This window comes from Poecilia formosa, unplaced genomic scaffold (genome assembly GCF_000485575.1).
Source record: "Poecilia formosa unplaced genomic scaffold, Poecilia_formosa-5.1.2 Scaffold198, whole genome shotgun sequence".
Taxonomy (NCBI): Eukaryota; Metazoa; Chordata; class Actinopteri; order Cyprinodontiformes; family Poeciliidae; genus Poecilia; species Poecilia formosa.
The window spans coordinates 149,252-169,594 of NW_006800137.1; the positions used below are offsets into that span (position 1 = coordinate 149,252).

Consider the following 20,343-nt stretch of genomic DNA (forward strand, 5'->3'; position numbering starts at 1 on the left):
TGAAGTTTGACATTATGCCAGTCTCTGCCTTTCAGCAGCTGACGGGGAAGCGTTGAACCATCGGCAGCATGCATGACTAGGCAATGTCCTGCTCAATGTTTAATTGCTCTCCACTTTTATTTGACTGAATTGCAAACCGCCGACTGGTGCCACTTTGATTCTGTCAGGGTGTGTGTGTGTGNCAGCTTCAAAGTTCATGAAATAGCTTTTACATGTAAACCCCTGTGAGCTTTTTGTAGTGGAAGGTGTCCGTATTTGTCTACACTGCTCTGGGGCTTTCTTCACACAACAAATCTGGATTTATGCAAAAGATTAACTACTTTAAATGACTTCAAAAATCCTGAATGATCCCTTTATTCAGGGACAAAATTTATGAAGACAGAGATATGGCTGGATGTTGGGCACAAAGTAAAACATTGGTTTTGATGATGTTCCAGGTTCCGCGGCGGGCTGGACGTGTCTCATGGACAGACGGGATCTGAATCCGTCTACACCGTCTTCAGACACAGAGAGATTATGTTCCACGTATCGACTAAGCTTCCCTTCACCGAGGGTGACGTGCAGCAGGTACCAGGCTGGAATACTGGCTTTAATTCTGGCTACTTTGTGGATTTAACAGCTAAGTATAGATGTTTTGAGTCGGGAGAAAAACTGGTCAGGTCTGGTTACCGTCAATATAATTGCTTGTTCTAATAAAAAACGAAAACGGATAGAAAAATGTAACTTCCTGAGAAGTCTTCCTAATTAAAGAGTGGGGCAAACAGCGACTTTCTACCGGCTTTTTCTCCTCCGCAGCTCCAAAGGAAAAGACACATTGGAAACGACATTGTGGCCGCGGTCTTCCAGGAAGAGTCCACGCCGTTTGTTCCAGACATGATCGCCTCCAACTTCCTGCACGCCTATGTTCTGGTGCAGGTCGAGAACCCCTGTACAGATCAAACCACCTATAAGGTACGATGCACACCTTTCAGTGCAAATCAGAATAACAGAGAGCTAATAGACTATAATAGACTGGTTTCCATATAGCAGGGAGAACGCTTTTTCTCAGAAAAAGACACATTGTTCAAGAGTTTGTAGAACCAAATTTAGCAGTAACTGCTTTCAACAGTGGCGTTCTGTCTGACTTTTCCATTTTCTTGCACTCGTGGCTGAATTGCTTCTTCTTTACAGCATCGCTTCAGTACTATCAGTTCACTTGTTTTCCTGGGACCTGTTGTTAGCCAAGCTTCAGTTAGCGTTGACTTCACAGCAAACCCTCATCCGACAGGCATCTGATTAGAAGATGCAGCGCAGAGCTGGACATCACTTATTCATTTCAGCTTTAATTATGCAAACTTAAAAAAGACAGATGTGCCAACGCCAAGTTTGTCTTCTTTTAGAATCAGAAGTGAACACATCGTTAAGAAGAGCCATTCTGAGCAACCTGAAACGCGTTCACCTGATTCACTGGAGAGTCGCATTACGAGCCTGTTAATCAAACAGAAGGGTGAAGCTCACTAAAATGTTCAGGACCTACACACCCAGCATTTCTCCAGTCAAACACATTTAAATAAACACCACCCACTTGTAAAACAACATTACAACTTGAGTTTGCAGAGAACTTGGCGTGTGTAAGCTGCCTGGTTGCAAAGGAAGTCCAAACCATCGCCCTTCCACTACTGTGCTTGGTACTTATTCTGAGGTGTTTGTGGTAATATGCTTTATGTGGGGTGTACATTAAATATAATGTGATCCCGTGTGTGCAAATGATTTTGTTTCCAAGCATTTTGCAGTTCCACTTTGAAACCAGGAGTCGTTCTTTAGTGTTTTTGTTAGAGAGGAGACGCCTTGATCTTTTTTCTCATTGAGATAAAAGCTGAGATTTAACTTGCCAACTGCATACGGCACAGACTGTCTGCTACAGAGGAGGCAACCATTAACCCTGACTAGCCACAGTTGCCGTAAGGTTGTTGCTCATGTCTTTCCTCCCTGGTGTTGCGCCAACACTTGTGTGCTCCATGGAGTTTGCTGAGCTTGCTGAGGATCATCAGGTGCTTTGTTGATCAAAACCAAAGCACCTGGTTGCTATTTTTCACCTTAAATGTTCTATATGAGCCTAGAATGTGTTTAGTTTTCTTTTCCAGGATTATATTTTGTACTCTGTCATCAGTCAGTGATGCAATGCTGTGCTTGTCTGAGTGACCACTGTGACTTTGTGTCATCAGGTGTCTGTTACAGCAAGAGAAGACGTTCCTCCTTTTGGGCCTCCGCTCCCAAACCCGGCCGTCTTCAAGAAGGTGAGGGAAAGAGTTAAACTTTTTTTGTGCAATCAATTAACCTGCTATTTAACAGCATTCAGTATTTTCACTTCAACAAAACCTTAAGACATGCAGCAAGTTATAAATATTAGTTGCTTCAGACATTTTGTCTTGCTTGTCTCGTCATGCATTCTTCAATATGTCCAACCTCTAGGGTGCCATTAAAGTGCTCTGTTTGAAAACCAGAAAACATAATAATAAAAAGAGGATACTAGCCAGCAGCTCTGCAGGCCTTCATGGTCACTGTCCGAGTAGAGCCATTTCTGTGGACGGACTGGAGTACTTGGTTCATTACCCACAACAGGCTGAGGGTGACCTCACTGTGGTGAATCGGGGGGCATTTCTGCTGGGTAAACCAAGTTAGCAGCTCGTCAGAATGATGGGCATTTAGAAGAGAAATCAATGAAATACGTAATTTTTAAAATGAATAAACTGAGCAAATTCCAGTGTACTCCAAAAATAAACAGACATTTGTGTATGCGAGGATGAATTTATGTAGCTACTAGAAATATGGTCCAAAACTATAACTATAAGAAAATCAACTCTGAAATTAAGTCAATACCAAAAAATGTTTTTATGCATATTCTTCTTTTTTGTGTTATGTAGTATTGTGGAGTGTGTGTAGTTTTCCTATTTGGTGTTTGTATACATCTACTGCTGTCATTCCAGCTGAATTGTAAAACAATTTAAATGTTTATGGTGTGTGTTGTTGTTTTTTTTCGTCTAATTGGTAATTTATTTTAACTTTTAATTTGCTGCTTGCTTTGTATAAAGACTAGTTGTATGTCCTACTATTCTCACTAAAATGACATTGCATTTAAGAAAAAGATGATATTAAGATTGAGAAACTTGATAAAAAAAAAACAAGACTTTCTTTTTTATTACCTCGTCTCTCTTTTATTTATTTTTTCCCCACATCTTCACAATCAGGGTCCCGAGTTCCGAGAATTCCTGCTAACAAAGCTGATCAATGCTGAGAACGCCTGCTACAAATCTGACAAATTTGCCAAACTGGAGGTGACGCACGCCACACACAGCCCACCCTTCAATTACTTTTCAGCTTCATCCAGCAGCTGCAGACCCTTTTCCTAAACGGCCTTTGTGTGCGGCTGAACTCACTGCAGGGACGCACACGAGCCGCCCTGCTGGACAACCTGCACGACGAGCTGCACAGACAGAGCCAGGCGGTGCTGGGACTCGGGCAGATGGGGGAGGAGGATAAGCTGGAGAACGGCGGACATGGGGGTCTGCTCGAATCGTTCAAGGTGAACATAAAACCCAGACAAAAGTACATCAGGCAATCTTTTCTCAGCTCTGTGACATTTATTTGATCACCGTCATTACACCGCCAGGTCAGATAAATGTCACGGGTCTGCAGGATGGCTTAAGGTGCGAAACCACTGTTATCACAATGGATGCCTCGTTTTCACAGCCCTCAAAGACTTAAACTCTATATAGAGAATGTGCAGTCGCGGCTGAGAAGACGCACTTACATCCGAGTGTGAATGTAACACCCCGAAGTGTTCATGCTTGTATTTTTCTTTCTCTTTCCACTCTCTACCCTTTTTTTGCTTTCCATTTTCTGTTGTTCGGATGTGTAGATTAGCTGAAGTTGATGGGACCAGTTAGATGTGGCGATGACAAAATGTGTGAACGTGGTGATGATTTGACTCTCTTACTTTTTTTTTTTTTTTTTTTTGCAGGGATTGTGGATATCTGCTGCTTTGCAGTTTGTCCAGACAGTCCCAGGAGGGGCTATTCTCATTGCTCTCGTTGCTCTAGCAGTTTATCACCTGTCTGTATTACTGTAAATGAACGAGAAGATTACAATTTAACAATAAACAAAGATTGTTGCACTGTTTGAGTTGCAGTTGTTCATGCTTTCTAAGAATGTGAGGTTTTGATGTTCTCATGTTAATGTTTCAGGACTAGATATGAAAATATGAAATCAACAAAAAAGTGAAACCCACATTTCCAACTGCCGCTCATTACATCTTCCATTGAGAATGCTACCCTCTGGTGGACATAATTTGTAAATACATGTATAATTTTTTAAAATAATAAATACAACCGTTTTCCTTTTCTCACATCTCATTCTCTCCCTCCACTTTGTTCCCTTGCAACAACCTTTTGTCTACCAATCTGCATCAGTTTGTTCCTCACTACCCTTCTCTGATCCACTCCTTGTTTGCTTCCTTGTTCGCATGTCAGAGGGCCATGCGTGTCAGGAGCCACTCCATGGAGACCGTGGTGGGTTCCCATCGTCACCGGAGCCCCGGGGTGGCAGGTGGGGTCCCTGCCAGCCTCAGTGGCGGGGGATTGCCACAAAGCACCAGTGAATGCACAAAGAGCACCTTCACTGTAAGTAAAGTAACTAATAATAAAGAGTGAGACAGGGAGAGAGAAAGAGAGAGAAGAACAAGATCTAACTGTTACCGTGTGGCTAACAGAGCTTTCTTTGTTTGCTTCCTTGTGAAAACCTGCAGAACTTTGATTGCCAGACTGTGATTGTTAGTTTTCATGTGTTAGAGTTTCCATGTAAAGATTCATTAGATATTAGTTCTGTTGTTGGCCCACCTACAGTCATTTAGCTTGATCAAATTAGGCCTTTACAGCATTTTTATTTAGAGTGGTGGTGAAGCTTTCTTTTTTTTTTCTTTTTTTTTTTAAAGTAAGGTCTTAATTTATCATCTGTGATCTCCAGCCTCCTGTTCTGTCAGCCAAATCTCCTTTAAAGAGCCCAGTGAAACGGCGCTCAGGCCTCTTCCCACGTCTCCACTCCAGCACAGACGCTCCATCAGACAAACACACACGCAGGTCAGTTCTCTACATTTTTAATCTCTCCATTTCCTGTTTTTTTTTTTTTTTTTTTTGCCATTGAACAATCTTAAAATTGTTGGATATGGGTCATCTACAAATGCAGGTCTGTTTTTGAAATTGTTTTTTAATTACATTCCAAAAACGTGTCTCTCTTTTGTCTTCTCCTTCCCAATTATGGCCAATTTCTGCTGGGCGATTGCATAAATTCTTTAAAAAAACAAAAAAACATAAAAATTCATACATTTTGTGGTGGCATTCTGACAAATTGTGTAAAGGTTCAAGCTGTGTGATCGTGGTTTGTCTGCAGTGATCATAAACCAGCAGAGATCTGCCCGCATTCCCAAGAAGTGAGGTCAGAGACATCATCCAATCCCAGCTCACCTGAGATCTGCCCCAACAAAGAAAGGTCAGCTGGAAGCTGAAACTTGATTTTTTTTTTTGTTTTTGTTTTTTTTTTGTGAAAATATATAAAAATACAATTGTGTTCTAGGGTTAACTATGGCAAATTTAAAGAGTGTTATCTCAACCACATGCTTGATCCTCTGTTGCTCGTCCATCAACAGGCCTTTCATTAAGCACAAGGAGTGCAGCAGTGGCAGCAGCTGCAGGCCCAACATCTCTCGCTCCTCGTCTAGCACCAGCAGCTTCAGCAGCACCACGGGGGAAACAGAAGTTCTGGAGGAGCTGGAGACGGTGGGTAGAACATTTCTTTCATCCAGGGTTGACGTGGAAAACTCGGGGAATTAATATAAAAAAGAAACTGGAAAATTTTAAAATGGAAAAATACACATTTGTAACAAATCGGGACGCTAAGAGGGATGAATAAGCTTTTAAAGATGGAAAAAGCCCATAATTGCTCAGAAGTGCATAATAGTGGGAATTAAATGTCAGCTTATAATTAGAATTGATGCAAATCTTCTCATCTTCCTTGGTTCAGATGACACCTCTTGTCATTGTGGCAGTAATTTTATGTGAGACGTTCTGCTTAAAAATGGCACCTTGTGAGGTTAGAATCGTCAGAGTAATTTAAGGCACCAAGTATTACAAATTGCGCTGAAGGAGGTGCAGATCCAAGCTTTTTAATGCACAGGACGAATTTTCTTTGCTACATTTGGTTTGAACATTAAGATGTTTATCTTGTGTGAATCACATTTAAAAGATTTTATCAGCACTTTAGCAAATCTGAATATAGCTTTGTTTAAAAGGGTTGCATATGATGCATATGTTGAATAATGTGGATTTTTTTATGTTTCAAGTCCCTCTTTAGATGCTCCTTTTTCTCCATTTTTTTATGTAAAGTTAAACACTTTAGAATATTAATTATTAGTGGCTGTCATACCCTTGCGTTGCCGTCAGAGTGGGCAAAGTTTAAATAATTGATTCTTTTCAGTCACTCTTGTTCAGTGCCTTTTCCTTCACAACATTATGATGTTTTTGCTTCATCCTTGTAGGTCAGTCATCCGTCCATCACGTCCACCTCTGCCTTCAGTCCCGCCCTGAGCATCGACAGCCAGGGATCGGGTACGCCTGTCATCATGTGCCGCAGTCCAACAGGTAAGTTGTAAATTTGATCCAGTGAGAAGGAGAACTGGTTAAAAAGAAATAGTTTTGCTAGTTTTTTGTTTGCGCTTATATTCTGCAGATGGAAAAGGGAAAACATCACCCAGGTCAAGTTTGAAGTTCCGCTTTGACAAAATGAGCCACTCATCCACAGCTGTAAGTCTCAAATAGGTCCCAAATGATAGCAGTTGTGTTTACCGGCAAGTGTTTGGAGTGTATTATCATATTTTCATAACAGAAAATGTTCAACAACAAAAACAAAATGGAAAAAATATAACAAAACAGCATGAAAGAAGAAGCTGCTGTTTTTAGTGATTTTTCTCTCCTTTCTCTCTTTCAGTCTGAGTAGATTTGTGGAAGGAAAAAGCAGCAGACTTCCTCAGTGAAGAAGCAGCGTGACTCTGACGAAGCTGACTAAATCACAGTATCACCAGAAAAATAAAACATTTGTACAGCCTTTTCTTAGAACCATAAGCAAAAGGCTAATCTGACTAGAGCTGCACAGGAGATCCTGCGCGCTATAGACATACTGATATAACTGTGAGTGTAAGTGAAGAAAAGCAGCTCATACACGTTCACTGTCTTTGAAGCAACTTTTAGCTGCTTGAATCTAGCTGCAGCATAACTCTTGTTCCTATCACTTGAAGGTCTTGGCATGGCTGTAAAACTGTGAGTGTAGGGCGGGCTGTAGACGGCGCCTCAGCTTTTTCTTAGACATCATCTTTCATACAAGTGTACAAGTTTATGGCCGAACTGTTAGTCCTCATCCAGCCAACTGTTGAGAACTCTGTGGAACCAACGACAGACCGCAGGATGTCCCTTTACCCTTTACCCTTCAATGGTACGTCTACAGGCAGTTCCTCTTTTGCTTTGAGAAAAGAAACAGTGAGCAGTGGCTCTCCCACATTCACAAAGACCTAATGTACAGTCTACTTACAGTAGCAAAGCCTTGTGGAACTGTGGAGCCTGAACTTCTTCGTTATGAATATTAACGCTTTTTTAGAGAACAGCTATGATTTTTTTTGGAGACGCTTTTGTAATCTTGGTGCCCGTTGCAATGTGTCCATAGCACTCTAAAGATGTCTCCCAGCAGAGCATTTCTATATCTGTAGGGGTGACCCACGACACCCTGGTTAGACACAGTAGGAGACACTGCCAGCACATTTTAGCCACAAGCTTATTTTAGCCACAAGCTGCGCCTTACAATCTCTCCAAAGCCCTTTTTCTCTGCTTGTGCGTTCAATCCCTCACCGTGTGAGAGGATGAGAAGTTCCTGGATCTGGTTACGGCACAGCTTGTGGGAAGCCAAACTACACCCGCATTTTCTGAAGGGGACAAAAAAGACGTTGCACTTTCTGAAAAACATTTCACCTCCGTGTACCTCCCATTGAAGCTTGCTAGCTCGGTGTATCAGCACACATGCTCTGTGGTGCTTGTTTTTTTTTTTAGATTTTTTTTTTTAGCAGGGAAGTTTGCCAGTGAGAGAATCGATGAAGACGACTTGAAAAATATGCCCCACCAGGCCTTTGAACCACCTTTTATAGAAGTTACTCTTAATGTGAATTACAGTCTTGTCATTTGCGTTTAATGCCATGGTAGCTATGGTTTCAAACGCTTAAATTTGCAACGATAGTTTCTCTCAAGCACAACGGGGCCATGAATCTTCTGTGATTGTCAGCTGGCTGTCAATATATTAACATTAGCATTAGACTTCAGCATTGACTTCTGTGTGTTTAGTGTGACCAAACTAGAAAGCGTTTGAATGAACATCGTGTTTTACTGCACAGGAAACTGTTGGTGAAGTTGAAGACGGCTTAGCAAACTGAAGTTTCAAAGTTCACACGCATTGCAAATGTCCTCGTTTATTGAGTTTTAACGTCTTGGGAAGTTGCTCTGGATGAAGTTACTTGAAATGTAGTTTTCAGATACCTAGGCTAGCGCATCATTTTGAAATGGGATAGGCCACCAATTACCTCGTGCAAGGAGCGTAGGGACAGAAGAAACAGGAAGTTCTGTTTATCATTTTGTTTGTAGCTGTATTGCCCAAAAATGTCCTGCAACCTTTTTTCTCTGTTGACATGCTTAATTTATTATATTAACTTCTTTTGCATTGATGTCATGTACAAACAAATCACTGCAGAATATGCTAATTAATTAAAGTAAAATTATAAAATGAAAATATATTAATTTAAGAGATGTCTAAATAACGTATATGTATATTTGGTTATGTAATGTGCCACTGAGAATTTATTCTACAATAAAATGTTGTATTTTGTGCCATATGTGGGGTTTTTTTGTTTGTTTGTTTTTTTTTTTTACTTTTTGCAAGGTGTCCACACAAAACACATAATTTATAAAATACACTTTTATTAATTTTTGGAAGTAGATAAGAGTCGAACTTTCACCCTCAGATAAAAATCAGTTGGTTAGGATGTTCAGTAACAACTTGGGGATAACCAACACTCTACCATAAAGACACCAGTGTCACTATTCACAGAAAAACAAGTTCAACATCAACACACACTGAATATTTGAACATAATGCCAAGATGAACATTCAGATCAGTCATAGTAGGGGCTTTAAGCCTAACTACACCATACCAGGCCTCAACCATGGGGGTGGCAGTCTGTTTCTCTCACATTGTAGATTGCAAGAAGTTGATGAAATAATGAATATTAAAAATAATCCAACATCATTTCATTAGTTTCTTCTTGTGCATTCTGCTCTGTCGAACCCCCAGTCGGTCGAGGCCGATGGCTGCTTGTACTGATCCAGGTTCTGCTATGTGCTTCTACGTGCATCCTCTGTAGGAGGGATTGCTGTAAAGTCAACGACTCGATGCCAGCCCCTCCATGTGGAGTGAACGTTTTAAATTGATGACTCAATGCAATCTGCTCGGTTTCCTTAGAAACTTTTTAAACTACTTAGAATAATTAACTGAGCTTAACGTACTGCTTGATCACTAGAACAAAGTAAACGTTTGTTTTTAATAAAAACGCCTCAGGATGATTCATTTGGTGTGAATCGGCACTCTATAAATAAAACTAAGCTGATTGGAAGTAATAAAAATTAAGAATTACCTCGAGGTTATTCAACTTTACCTCAAATCGACAAACCTGTGCACATTAGTTATGATAGGACAATAATCCTAAACACCCAACCAAACTGCTTTTGTAATGTACACAGTAGGCTGATACTGAGCTTCTTGAATAGCCCTTATATGACATGATAAAAAGTGCAAGAAAACCCATCTCCATTTAAACACGTTATCACCTCTAATGGAAAGTTTTGCATCCAACCAGAATGATGCCAGGACCTTGGTGATGGCTCAAAGACACTGAATCACTGAACTTGTGTCCAATACAGAACAAGAACTGGAGAAATAGATGAAGGCCCAAATAAATGGGATATACCACAGACATTTGGACCCGACTGCTCCATATCTCCGTCTTCTGTCTTCTGCTGTCAGGAAAACCTGACAGATGAGTAGACGGTGGGTTGAACTGGCTCTCTCGGACCCTTTTGATTCATCAGGGCATCCTGAGAAATGTCTGCGTACAGCAGCTGTAACGCATAGGATGAAATAAAACCACGTGAAACTTCTACAAGATCAAATACGCCGCAGACAGACTTGTGGCACCACACATTACAAAGGCAATACTTTCCCCTACCTCTGGCTTTTGCTGGGATGGTGACAGAGCTGAAAAAGTTCAATCAAAATAAAAGTTTAGCTCTGACATCATTAACATTACATTTACGTTAATTTCTTACCTATATGCTTTAGACTGCTGAAGTTAAAATTGTTACATACCTTTGTGAGGAGGAGCAGTGCGTTTCTTTGGTACTGGGCGTCGGGGTGGAGGCTGTGGAGGCTGATGTGATCTATCTCTATGTCCATCTGCATGTAAGACCTCTATCCTGGGATGTGGCTGTTGCTTAACCTCTGAACTCAGGCAGCGAGCCAATCCCAAAATGACAGGAAGGCAAAGAAAGGCGCCAGTGCAGACCAGAACCCTGTGTAAGAGTTTTCTCTGAGAGGCAACACCTGCATGTCGGGGATGACGGAGAAGAACAACAACACACAAACACTAATGACTAAAATATGCATGATCCGTGTGTGATTAGCACATGTAAGAGAGCAGATATACCTTTTGTGACATTCACTTGCTTCCAATGGCTTACAGCATTGCTTCCATCACTCCATTTCACACTGCATTTGTACAACCCTTCATCTGACTGTCTAACACTCAAAATCTTTAAAAGTAGTTCGCTTCGATTGGCACTGACTGGGGCAATGGTGAAACGGTGCCTTGCGCTGTTTTCAACAGTGGTTGAAGTGGAATTTTCCCACATCTTCAACCAGTTGCCTGTCCAGTTGCCTCCACAGTGTTGAACCACACAGGACAGAGACAAGCTGCCCCCTGCAGGCACGAAGAATGTCTCACGTTTTCCGAGTGCACCCTGACTGCATTCTTCAGAAAAAACACCTAAACGAGAGAGCATTCACTTAGATTAATAAAGAGCATTTTGCTTGAAAAAGCTTAATTGACAGCAGTCACTGTCTTTACACATGCATTTTGTTTCTATATGTTTAATATTCCTTAGACCACAAAAAGCCTTAAAATGAATTCATCATTTAATGAAGAATAACCTCAAAAAGTCAGAATTTTTAATTTAAAAGAAGATATGGAAAAAGATCAAGTACAAGTGACATGAGAGTGAAACTTTACTTTGACTTATCATGGCTTTATGAACAGTATATATTCATCTGAGTCAAATTATACAACTGCAAAAGAGGCCAACCATTACTTTGGAAAACTGCAGTTTTATTTCTTAGAGCCTCCTCAACAAAGTCTAACCAAATACAAAACGTAGCTCGAAATGTGACAAGACAGCATGCACGTTTTCAGACGAGGCTGAGTTGAAACATGTTCTTACCTCCCTGGAAGATACACAGGCAGCTGATCACACGCAAGATAAATGGATACATGTCTGGTAAAAAAAAGAAAAAAAAAAAAGACAAATGCTGTTGTTCAGTCAGCACAAAATCTCAGCTCCCTTGTAAAGATCAAGTCTCCATGTTTTGGCTCGCGGAAATAGTCTGACAGTCTCGCACTCTTTTAACTTAACACAACCTGTTTGTTCAGCCTTTCTTTTTCCTATTTCTGTGAGTGTCAGGGATCATTTTTGGTTTTCGCTTTTCTTGCTGCTTTTTCTTTTTTTTTTCTTTAGGGGGAGTCAGAGGAAGGAAGTGGCCCACTAATCCAGCCCCTTCACACTTTTCTGAACACAAACACACACACGTTAGGATTTGATTTACAGGAAAGCACTGGCTTCAAGAACAGGATCACTGACTTTCAAGCAGGAAATGAGGATCATTTCAAGGAAGTGTAAACTCCAGTCTTATGAAAGACCTCAGAAACTCATTTGTTCTGCTTTGAATTTACAGTAGCTCTTGTGGCTTATTTGAGTTGTTTTGTTTTTTGACATTTTTTAAAAACATATTAACAGATGGTTGATTTATGAAAGCAACTTGAACTTTTACATATAATAACTCCATGCAGATCATTATTAATTTTGGGATTCAAAACAGGTGGAAGTTTCCGGGATTTCTTAAACATCTTGTCTTACTAAAATATTCATTTGTTCAGTTTTTGTTCAACATCAATTTAATTTGTTAGGATGTCAAGCAATAGATCAAAATAAAGCAGCACATAACTATGAGCGACTTTCTGAGAAATTAACAATTTAGTCATACATTTTTACTAATTTAATTCTGAAACTATGACACATTCAGTTCATCCTACTCTGATTCCCTTAAATAAAATGCAGTGCTCCCAAATGCTTTTAGAAATCACCTAATTGGGAAATAATACTAATCTCTATCATTTTAATCTCAGTGGAAATCCAGTGATATTCTGAAGGCATTAAGAGATTTGGTAGTGAACATTGGTGAACGAAGCCCAGACAACACAGATGAATAAGTGGAGAAACTGAGAAAAGGTAAAGGTTATTCAAAATAATACCCATGTCCTTCCAAGTGTAGTTGTGGTGCTATATTTAGAGTATTATTAGTCTATTCCTGAGCATATATCATATGAAGTCTGTCATAACTTTTCAAACTTGTATTTGCAGAGATAGTTTCAGTCTACACATACTGAACACAATTTGTGTTCCTTTGGAAACTTTTTATAAAACTGTTGTACCACAATTGTGCCCAGCTGCTCTTAGGTGTTTCTGTACTTAGTCATTTTGAAAACCAGTAAATTTCAGTTCTACCTTCTGCTGGCTGTGACGATGCCCTTATATTTAATCCAGTTCATTTCAGTTCAGTTTTAAAGTACTTTATCAATCCCAGAGGTGAAATATAACTCATTCAATTTTCATCAAAACGTTGTTGCAGATGCAGATGGCTCTTCGCAGGAAGGATCTTCTGTCGGAGTCTGTATTACAGCGGCTCTTGAGAAGATATTTTGTTTTTCTATAGCAATAGTGTCAGGTTTTGTTTCAATTTGAAGGCGGGATTTTGTAAGCATCACATTGGACTTAAAAATCTGTTTGTTTCTGTTAGAAATAAAGACCCCCTCTTGGTTCTACTTTACATATAATAATTGTGAAGAAAGGGATTTGTGAGCCAAAGGTCTAATGCTTTAAAAATACTGAAAAGATTAGTATATTTTGCTGGGGATAGGGAAACAATTATTTTTGATGTGTTCAAATGTAATTGTTAGTCTAATTGTATATAAATTGTTGCCTAATTGTCTTATATACGGATGCCTATATATTACTACTACTACTACTGTACTGATAGTCAGAAATAGAAATTAAAAATATTTTCTGTATCACAGTTACACAAACGTTTCAAGAGCTTTTACTGTGTCACATTTTGGCAGCGCTACTCCCATGTTCATTTCATTCACTCCCATAGGACTACGCAGTAAACAAGGGAGAAAGCGAAAAAGACTGTCTCTTGTATGTGAACCACGAGTACAAACCTAAATCTTTCTGATGGGATACAGCGGAACAAGCTGGCAGAAGCTGGATATTTAGATTAAAACCTATTTTATTACTGTGACAAAAAAACAAAACAAACAAACAAAAAAACAGAAAGGTTTTCAATGTGTTAAATGAAAAACTAAAGGCTGACATATCACACCGGGAAGTTTCGATGGATATAATTTAGATTCTTTAACTCCGCCCAAACGCCACGTCAAAGATTGAACCAGAGCACAGAAACGAGCGCACCCCTTGCACACACTGACTCGCTGTCGGTGAATGAGATAAACAAAGAGCCGGTGACTTTTTTGGGACTACACTCTAAGCTTCTCACGCTCCTCAGAAACATGGACGCCGGTAGGTTGAGCGTGGCTGTGTCCCTTTTCAGCCATGTTGGTTTTATGTCGCCGACCAGCTTAAACAAATGCTCTCCAGCATCTTAAGGGTTGACAAGTGATCGAGCTAATATGCTATGTTAGCATTCAGTGCGCTAGCAGCATGCCGGGGTGGTGAGCTAGCAAGACTACCGTGTTCTCTCTGCAAAGTTGGCAGCTTATGGAAACAAACAATACGCATGGGACAAATATAGAGACCGCAGTTATAAGCAGATAGTAAGGAATATATTCCATGTTTGAAGTTGTCAGCTATAGAAAATGTAATGCTTCCTGCTTAGCCAGCTAGTCCAAAATGGACCTGTCAAACTCTTTAAACTTCAGATTCATTTCCTTTAGAGGAGAATGTGCCAGCTGATGTTTGCTGAATGATTTTTTAAATGTTGTAGCTTTCCGAAATAGTTGAGATGTGCTCCCTGTCTCGGGTTTTACAACTCTCTGTACTTATAGGCTAATGTTTTGTGTTTTTGACTTGGATCCGAGTGTTTAGATGGCGTATTTAGAAGTAAGTGCTAAATTTACACTGAATTATTTGTCGATTTGCGAAATGGAACAACGTGTCTTCTTTTAAACACATTTTGATCTTCGTTTTCCGGCTTCATTTCAGCTGTTGATCTGCCCTTTGGTCGTTGTGCCGCGATGGGCATCGTAAAGTGCTTAGCCAATGCAAAGCCAGCTGTAAAACCTCTGATGTGTGAATTTGCAAGTCACCCCTGGCTGCCAGAGCTTGGCCCCAATCCATAGAAAAACCTCTGTGCTGTCAGCTCTCGCCATTCATGCCTTCGTGTGTTAAATAACAGGCTAACTACTACAACTTTACCATCCTACTAACCCGGTGACTATGAGATTTCATCTCATAGCTTCAGCTTCAACCTGGTATTAGAAGAAGAAGAGAAAAAAAAAACTGCTGTCACTTTAAGCTATGTTTGCTATAAACTGACACTGGCATCCCTTACTATTTTTCTACATTGTCAGCTTTAATCAGGATCAGTGCATATTTCCCCATAAGGGAACCAATATAATGTTGGCCTCCTGGCAAAGCACCATCTGAAAATATTTTCTGCCTTTGGTTTGTGTTTATTTTGATAGGTTGTGAATGTAAGCTGATGAAGTTTGACATTATGCCAGTCTCTGCCTTTCAGCAGCTGACGGGGAAGCGTTGAACCATCGGCAGCATGCATGACTAGGCAATGTCCTGCTCAATGTTTAATTGCTCTCCACTTTTATTTGACTGAATTGCAAACCGCCGACTGGTGCCACTTTGATTCTGTCAGGGTGTGTGTGTGTGTGCGCGTGTGTGTTGCGGCGTGTACCAGTTCGTCCCCCAATCAGCGGGACCGGACAAGCTTCCAGTGTGTTCTTCTTACAGATGGAGCCAGATAAGTGTTCAGGGCCTGGTCTGGTCTGCCCTCTGCAGCTAAAGGCCTCCAGTACTAGTCGACAACATGGAAACATTCTTGAGTTTTGTCGGCGTTTGCTCCAACTGGGCCTGTATTCCCCCATTAGAGCTGTTCTTCTAACAGCATTTATTATCCCAAACAGGCAATTCTTTGTTGTTGACTCCGTTTGGAGGGTGAAAAAAGAGCGGCACCAGACGGTTGAAGTATTCAGAGAAGATGAGGTGTTGGCTTACAATTATTGATCTGTTTTCCAGGAATGACTTTAATGCCGTAGTGAGTGAGTGCTGTTCAGTCGAATCCCTAATGGGAAGTATTGCGTTAAACCTACAGTGTGACGTTGAGTCATGATGGTTACAACAACAAAAAAAAAAAGCCACCTGACTCTGATTGAAGTTGAGCAACTTGTTTTTTTGAGTACAGTTCTTTACTTTTATCTCCCTCTTGGGTTCTCTTAAAGGTTTGAGTCCAGAAAAGGTGACCACCTTTACAAAGCGCCTGCGATCCGAACCACGTTATCTGTTGGCCCAGAATGTTTCCACCTGCATCGACCCGTTGGAGGTTTGTTTGCACCGACAGACTGTCCAGGATACTGTGCACATCTTTCAGCACTCTATTCCCACGGAAGGCAAACCTATCACCAACCAAAAAAACTCAGGTATGACACTTGCAAACCCTACAGAGAACAAATTAAAGATAGCAATGTGTACGTAACTTTGGGTCAATGAAGATCCAGGTCTTTCCAATCATTTCCTTTGAGAGATTACCTAATTGACAAATCAATACCACTTTTGTATAATTTGATTTTCAGTAGAAATCCATGTGTTAAAATGACCCAGTGTATGTCCATTCTTGTATTTATTTGGGAATATGTTGAGTGACAGCTTGGTGTCATGCCTTCACTTACTGGTTTATTGCTGTCTCTCGACAACAGGGAGATGTTGGATCTTCTCGTGCCTCAACGTCTTGCGACTTCCCTTCATGAAGAAGCATAATTTAGAGGAGTTTGAGTTTAGTCAGTCTTATCTCTTCTTCTGGGACAAGGTAACGTCCTCTGCACAATCTCATTTTTCTGCTTATTGATACCTGGTTTTGGTGTTTTGCAGCATGACAGTAACTACAGTTTCTTCTGTTAGCGTACTGTTTGTGGGTCTGTTTGAATCGATGCAATGTTATTACGCAGCACTCTGTCACCTTGTCATTGTTCCTAAAACCCTCTTTTGTGTGTTTTGTTTTAAACTGATGTCACAGTGACCTCTCACTGCAAGTTTCAAGCTTTGCATATTTTTACCTGGCTTTTTTCTTTCTCCAACGTGTTGGGACATTTTCCCAGTCAGGAATGCAGCTTTAATTTGTGACTCGTTGAAGGGAAATGGAATAACATTGCAAGTAATATTAGTCGTAAATTTAACAACAGGAAGGCAGATCTTTATAATTTGTTGCTTCTGTTTGTGAGTAAATCTACCAAAGTGAGCGTCTCCTATAATTTCACATAATCATATCTTTGTCACCTTATTTATCCAATAAATTCTCAGCTGCTCCTTTTGTTTACCAAAACTTTTTTTTTTTTAGCATTTATACTTTTTCCTGATTCAACTGTCAGAAAGCATAACAGGTGAAAATTTACCCAGTAAAAAAAAAAAGTATTATTAACAAGGCACATGCTCTTTTTTAACAAAATGTTCTGATTCAAGTTAAACACATTATCTGACAAAAAACTCACTTACTTAAATTAGACCTTTGCAGTGCTGTTTTGGCTATATTAAGCAAAAATCTGGGCTGCTTCTAATACAATAGTTGCTGCAGTTTTTTATTTAAAACAGTAGATGTCACAGCAGAGTAAATCTACCTCTATTCATCAAGTGAAAATGCAGAAACACAAACCTTCCAAAAGTCTCTGTGTGACTGTTTCTGTCCTTGTTGTGGGGAGGGAAATGGCAGGCGTTGACCAGTTGCTACAGGCAACAGAATACACTAAAGTGCAGCTGTTCTCATTATTTCTGCTCATCTCTGCCTGACCTGCAGACCAATAGCATCAACTCCCACACTTTAACAGACACAGCTCGGCATGTTCTGTGAGTTTTGATGGCTGTGGTACGAGCCTTCAGTTTATTTTAGGCGTAGCGATGGGAGAAGTGTGGTGCATATGTGTGTTTAACAACATAAAGTACATCCACCCACACACACAGAGTGGGTGCTGAGTTCTTGCCATCAAAGGTGAATGCTGAAACTATTTTTCTACATAAGTTGCAGAAGTTTGCAGATGGTGAGAAGAAATTGTTGACTGTGTCTTTTTATTCAGTGTAGGTAGACTTTGGGATTCAACAGGGTTGCATAAAATGACAGGGTAGCTTAAAATGACAGTAAACACTTTGCTTCTAGAAGGCACAACTAAATGTAGAAAAAATGTGGCCAATCTTCATAATGAACTGAAAAAATCAGGTTTATTAATGTGAACTATCCCTTTTAGGGTAAATAAATAAACATAATAACTTTGTTTGTTTGTTTGTTTGTTTGTTTGCAGATTGAGCGTTGCTACTACTTCCTCCATGCGTGTGTGGAGACGGCACAGAGAAAGGAGCCAGTAGACGGACGTCTGGTCCAGTTCCTTCTCTCCAACCCAACCAATGATGGCGGGCAGTGGGACATGCTGGTCAATCTCATTGGTTAGTTCTCATGAAACATGAATTAAATAGTAAATTAAAGCTAATATTTTCTTGGATCTGCACAATGTTTCTGCTTTTCACTTCAGAGGTTTTCTCATTGTTTTTGTTTAGAGAAGTACGGCGTCATTCCAAAGAAATGCTTCCCAGAGTCACACAGTTCAGAGGCTTCACGCAGAATGAACGACATCCTCAATCATAAGGTACAATTTAGCTCCGTGTTCTGTTGAACTCGCATTATATTTCCATCGTTGACTTGTGTTAGTAATAAAACAGAGCTGTTTTTGTCTCCCGCTTTGCTTCAGCTGAGGGAATACTGCTTGAGACTGAGGAACATGGTGGCCAGTGACGCTACGAAGGTCGAACTATCTGAAGCTATCGACTCCATGATAGAAGAGGTGAGCCTAGCAGGAAATACACACCCATGTTTTCTTCTATCATGTTGACGTACTGATTGACTTTGGAGAGATTGTTTATTTTTACTGTAGGGGAAAGTACAGACTAGATGTAGTCTCACTAATAATAATAATACATTTTATTTGTTTCTTGACGCACAAGGTCGCCTTACAAACACAAAATTGAAATGCATAGTAAAGATGGGTTTTGAGTTTGTGGCAAAGAGTTGATGTTACAGAGATCACGTCAGTGAGTCGCAGAGTTCAGGCACTAAAACATTTCCACAGTGAAACATTTACTGTGAAAACAATGGATTACAGAGTGAAAAACGTGGTCTGATCAGCTTCTCTCAAGTACTCACACCTTGATTTTTAGTAGAAGCAAAAAATAGAAATGTATGACTGTTTTTTACAGATTACAAGGGTGATATGTTACCTTTAAAATACAGTGTAATTTTTTGTGATATGTTACTTTGCGAGGGCACGTAATAGTAGGCAGTTCAAAATAAAAAAGTAAAGTTCAACTCCAAATGCCCACATTAAAAAAGAAAAACTGAATTTTATTTATTTATAAGAGAACATAAAGTCAGTTTTCAAATCAGAAAACTGATTTTTGGGTGGAATGTTTCCACTTTCCACCCAAAAGTTTCAAGTTGAAAAACGAAGAAATGTTACTTCAGATATCAGAATACTTAATGGGTAAAGACAGTCTTCAAAATCCAATATGGCTGCCTTAGATGGACAACTTAGTGATAACCGTACTTCAGTCACAATTTATTTGCATTCTTGAACATTTTCCCCTTTGAATCTTTCACACAGTGCTTACCAAACTCCTCTATTGAACATGTTAGTGTTTGATAGCACAGTGTAAAGTGAAATGTGTTATTACTTTACCTGCAAACACCACTGAAAGCCATCCAAGTCCCACAGTGGTGTGTGTACCCCGATGCGGTAATCATGATTGTGTGGTGAAAATGCATGGCAAAACTCTGGCTGATGGCATCTCTCAAAGCCAAGAGACTGTGATGCATTTTCTAATACTTGTTGTTGGCACTTTTATTGTCATAGCTATAAATACCAGAAAGTATCCGGACGAGCTTCAGCATCTCGCTAAATTTACATCCAGTACAGGCATCGAGGGCAGTGAAAGGTGACTCAACCGGCCAAATATATTACTGGTGTGCAGAGCTTGAATACATGTCACTTGAAGTATCACAAACTTAATATTACATCCAACCGATCCATGGTTATTATAATTTATTACACTGTGCATCTCTACTCTTTCATATTTCTTTCTAATTAGATTAAATATATGCACACTTTTCTAAATTTAAGCGTCTTTATCTTTTTCATGCTCTAAAGCACATTCTGCTGCTAGAAAACCACTGTGATCACAGAGCAGAAATGTAACCTGGAGAGTGTTATCCTATGTAGTTTTTGTCTTTCTTCTGAAAGACTAAAACATGTACTTACGTTTTACAGGAAAGAGACGGGGTGCAAAGCATGATGGTCCAATAGTGTTGAGCCTTGGTGCGCCACATTTAGTGAGACTCAGAATAGTTTTACAGACACTGAAATCACAGTTCAAAGTTAAAAACTCACTACCGAGAGGCTTATTTAATGTATGAAGGATTCTGTAAATGATTTTTGCTGAAGTGGTTAATTCCATCCATCCATCCATTTTCTGCCGCTTATCCGGGGTCGGGTCGCAGGGGCAGCAGCTTCAGAAGGGAGGCCCAAACTTCCCTCTCCCCAGCCACTTCTTCCAGCTCCTCCGGGGGAATCCCAAGGCGTCCCCAGGTCAGCTGAGAGACATAGTCCCT

General features: G+C 40.1%; 3 protein-coding genes across 3 annotated transcripts in view; 2 read left to right on the plus strand and 1 right to left on the minus strand.

Moving 5' to 3' along the window:
- Positions 1–429: 429 nt before the first annotated feature.
- On the plus strand, positions 430–8,955 carry LOC103148138 (rap1 GTPase-activating protein 2-like; the record flags this gene model as incomplete). The annotated part of the gene is made up of 12 exons (XM_016678992.1): positions 430–567; positions 796–951; positions 2,205–2,276; positions 3,228–3,314; positions 3,422–3,562; positions 4,509–4,658; positions 5,002–5,114; positions 5,425–5,523; positions 5,681–5,810; positions 6,569–6,671; positions 6,760–6,833; positions 7,018–8,955. Coding segments are annotated over 12 exons (1,272 nt in total), but the record flags the coding sequence as incomplete, so codon positions are not given.
- Positions 8,128–11,911, minus strand: LOC103148118 (uncharacterized). The gene is made up of 5 exons (XM_007566747.2): positions 11,616–11,911; positions 10,826–11,164; positions 10,489–10,722; positions 10,349–10,377; positions 8,128–10,241 (listed from the first exon to the last, which is right to left on the minus strand). The coding sequence occupies exons 1-5, from the start codon at positions 11,665–11,667 to the stop codon at positions 10,143–10,145; spliced, it is 753 nt and encodes a 250-aa protein (XP_007566809.1). The 5' UTR covers positions 11,668–11,911; the 3' UTR covers positions 8,128–10,142.
- A 1,999-nt stretch (positions 11,912–13,910) lies between these two features.
- The window catches only part of LOC103148119 (bleomycin hydrolase), a 21,893-nt gene continuing 15,460 nt past the window's right edge, over positions 13,911–20,343 (plus strand). The window contains exons 1-6 of the mRNA XM_007566748.2: positions 13,911–14,030; positions 15,923–16,120; positions 16,397–16,506; positions 17,987–18,128; positions 18,240–18,328; positions 18,431–18,523. Of these exons, the coding sequence (XP_007566810.1) occupies positions 14,021–14,030; positions 15,923–16,120; positions 16,397–16,506; positions 17,987–18,128; positions 18,240–18,328; positions 18,431–18,523 (642 nt within the window). The 5' untranslated portion in view covers positions 13,911–14,020. The remainder of the gene's footprint in view (positions 14,031–15,922; positions 16,121–16,396; positions 16,507–17,986; positions 18,129–18,239; positions 18,329–18,430; positions 18,524–20,343) is intronic.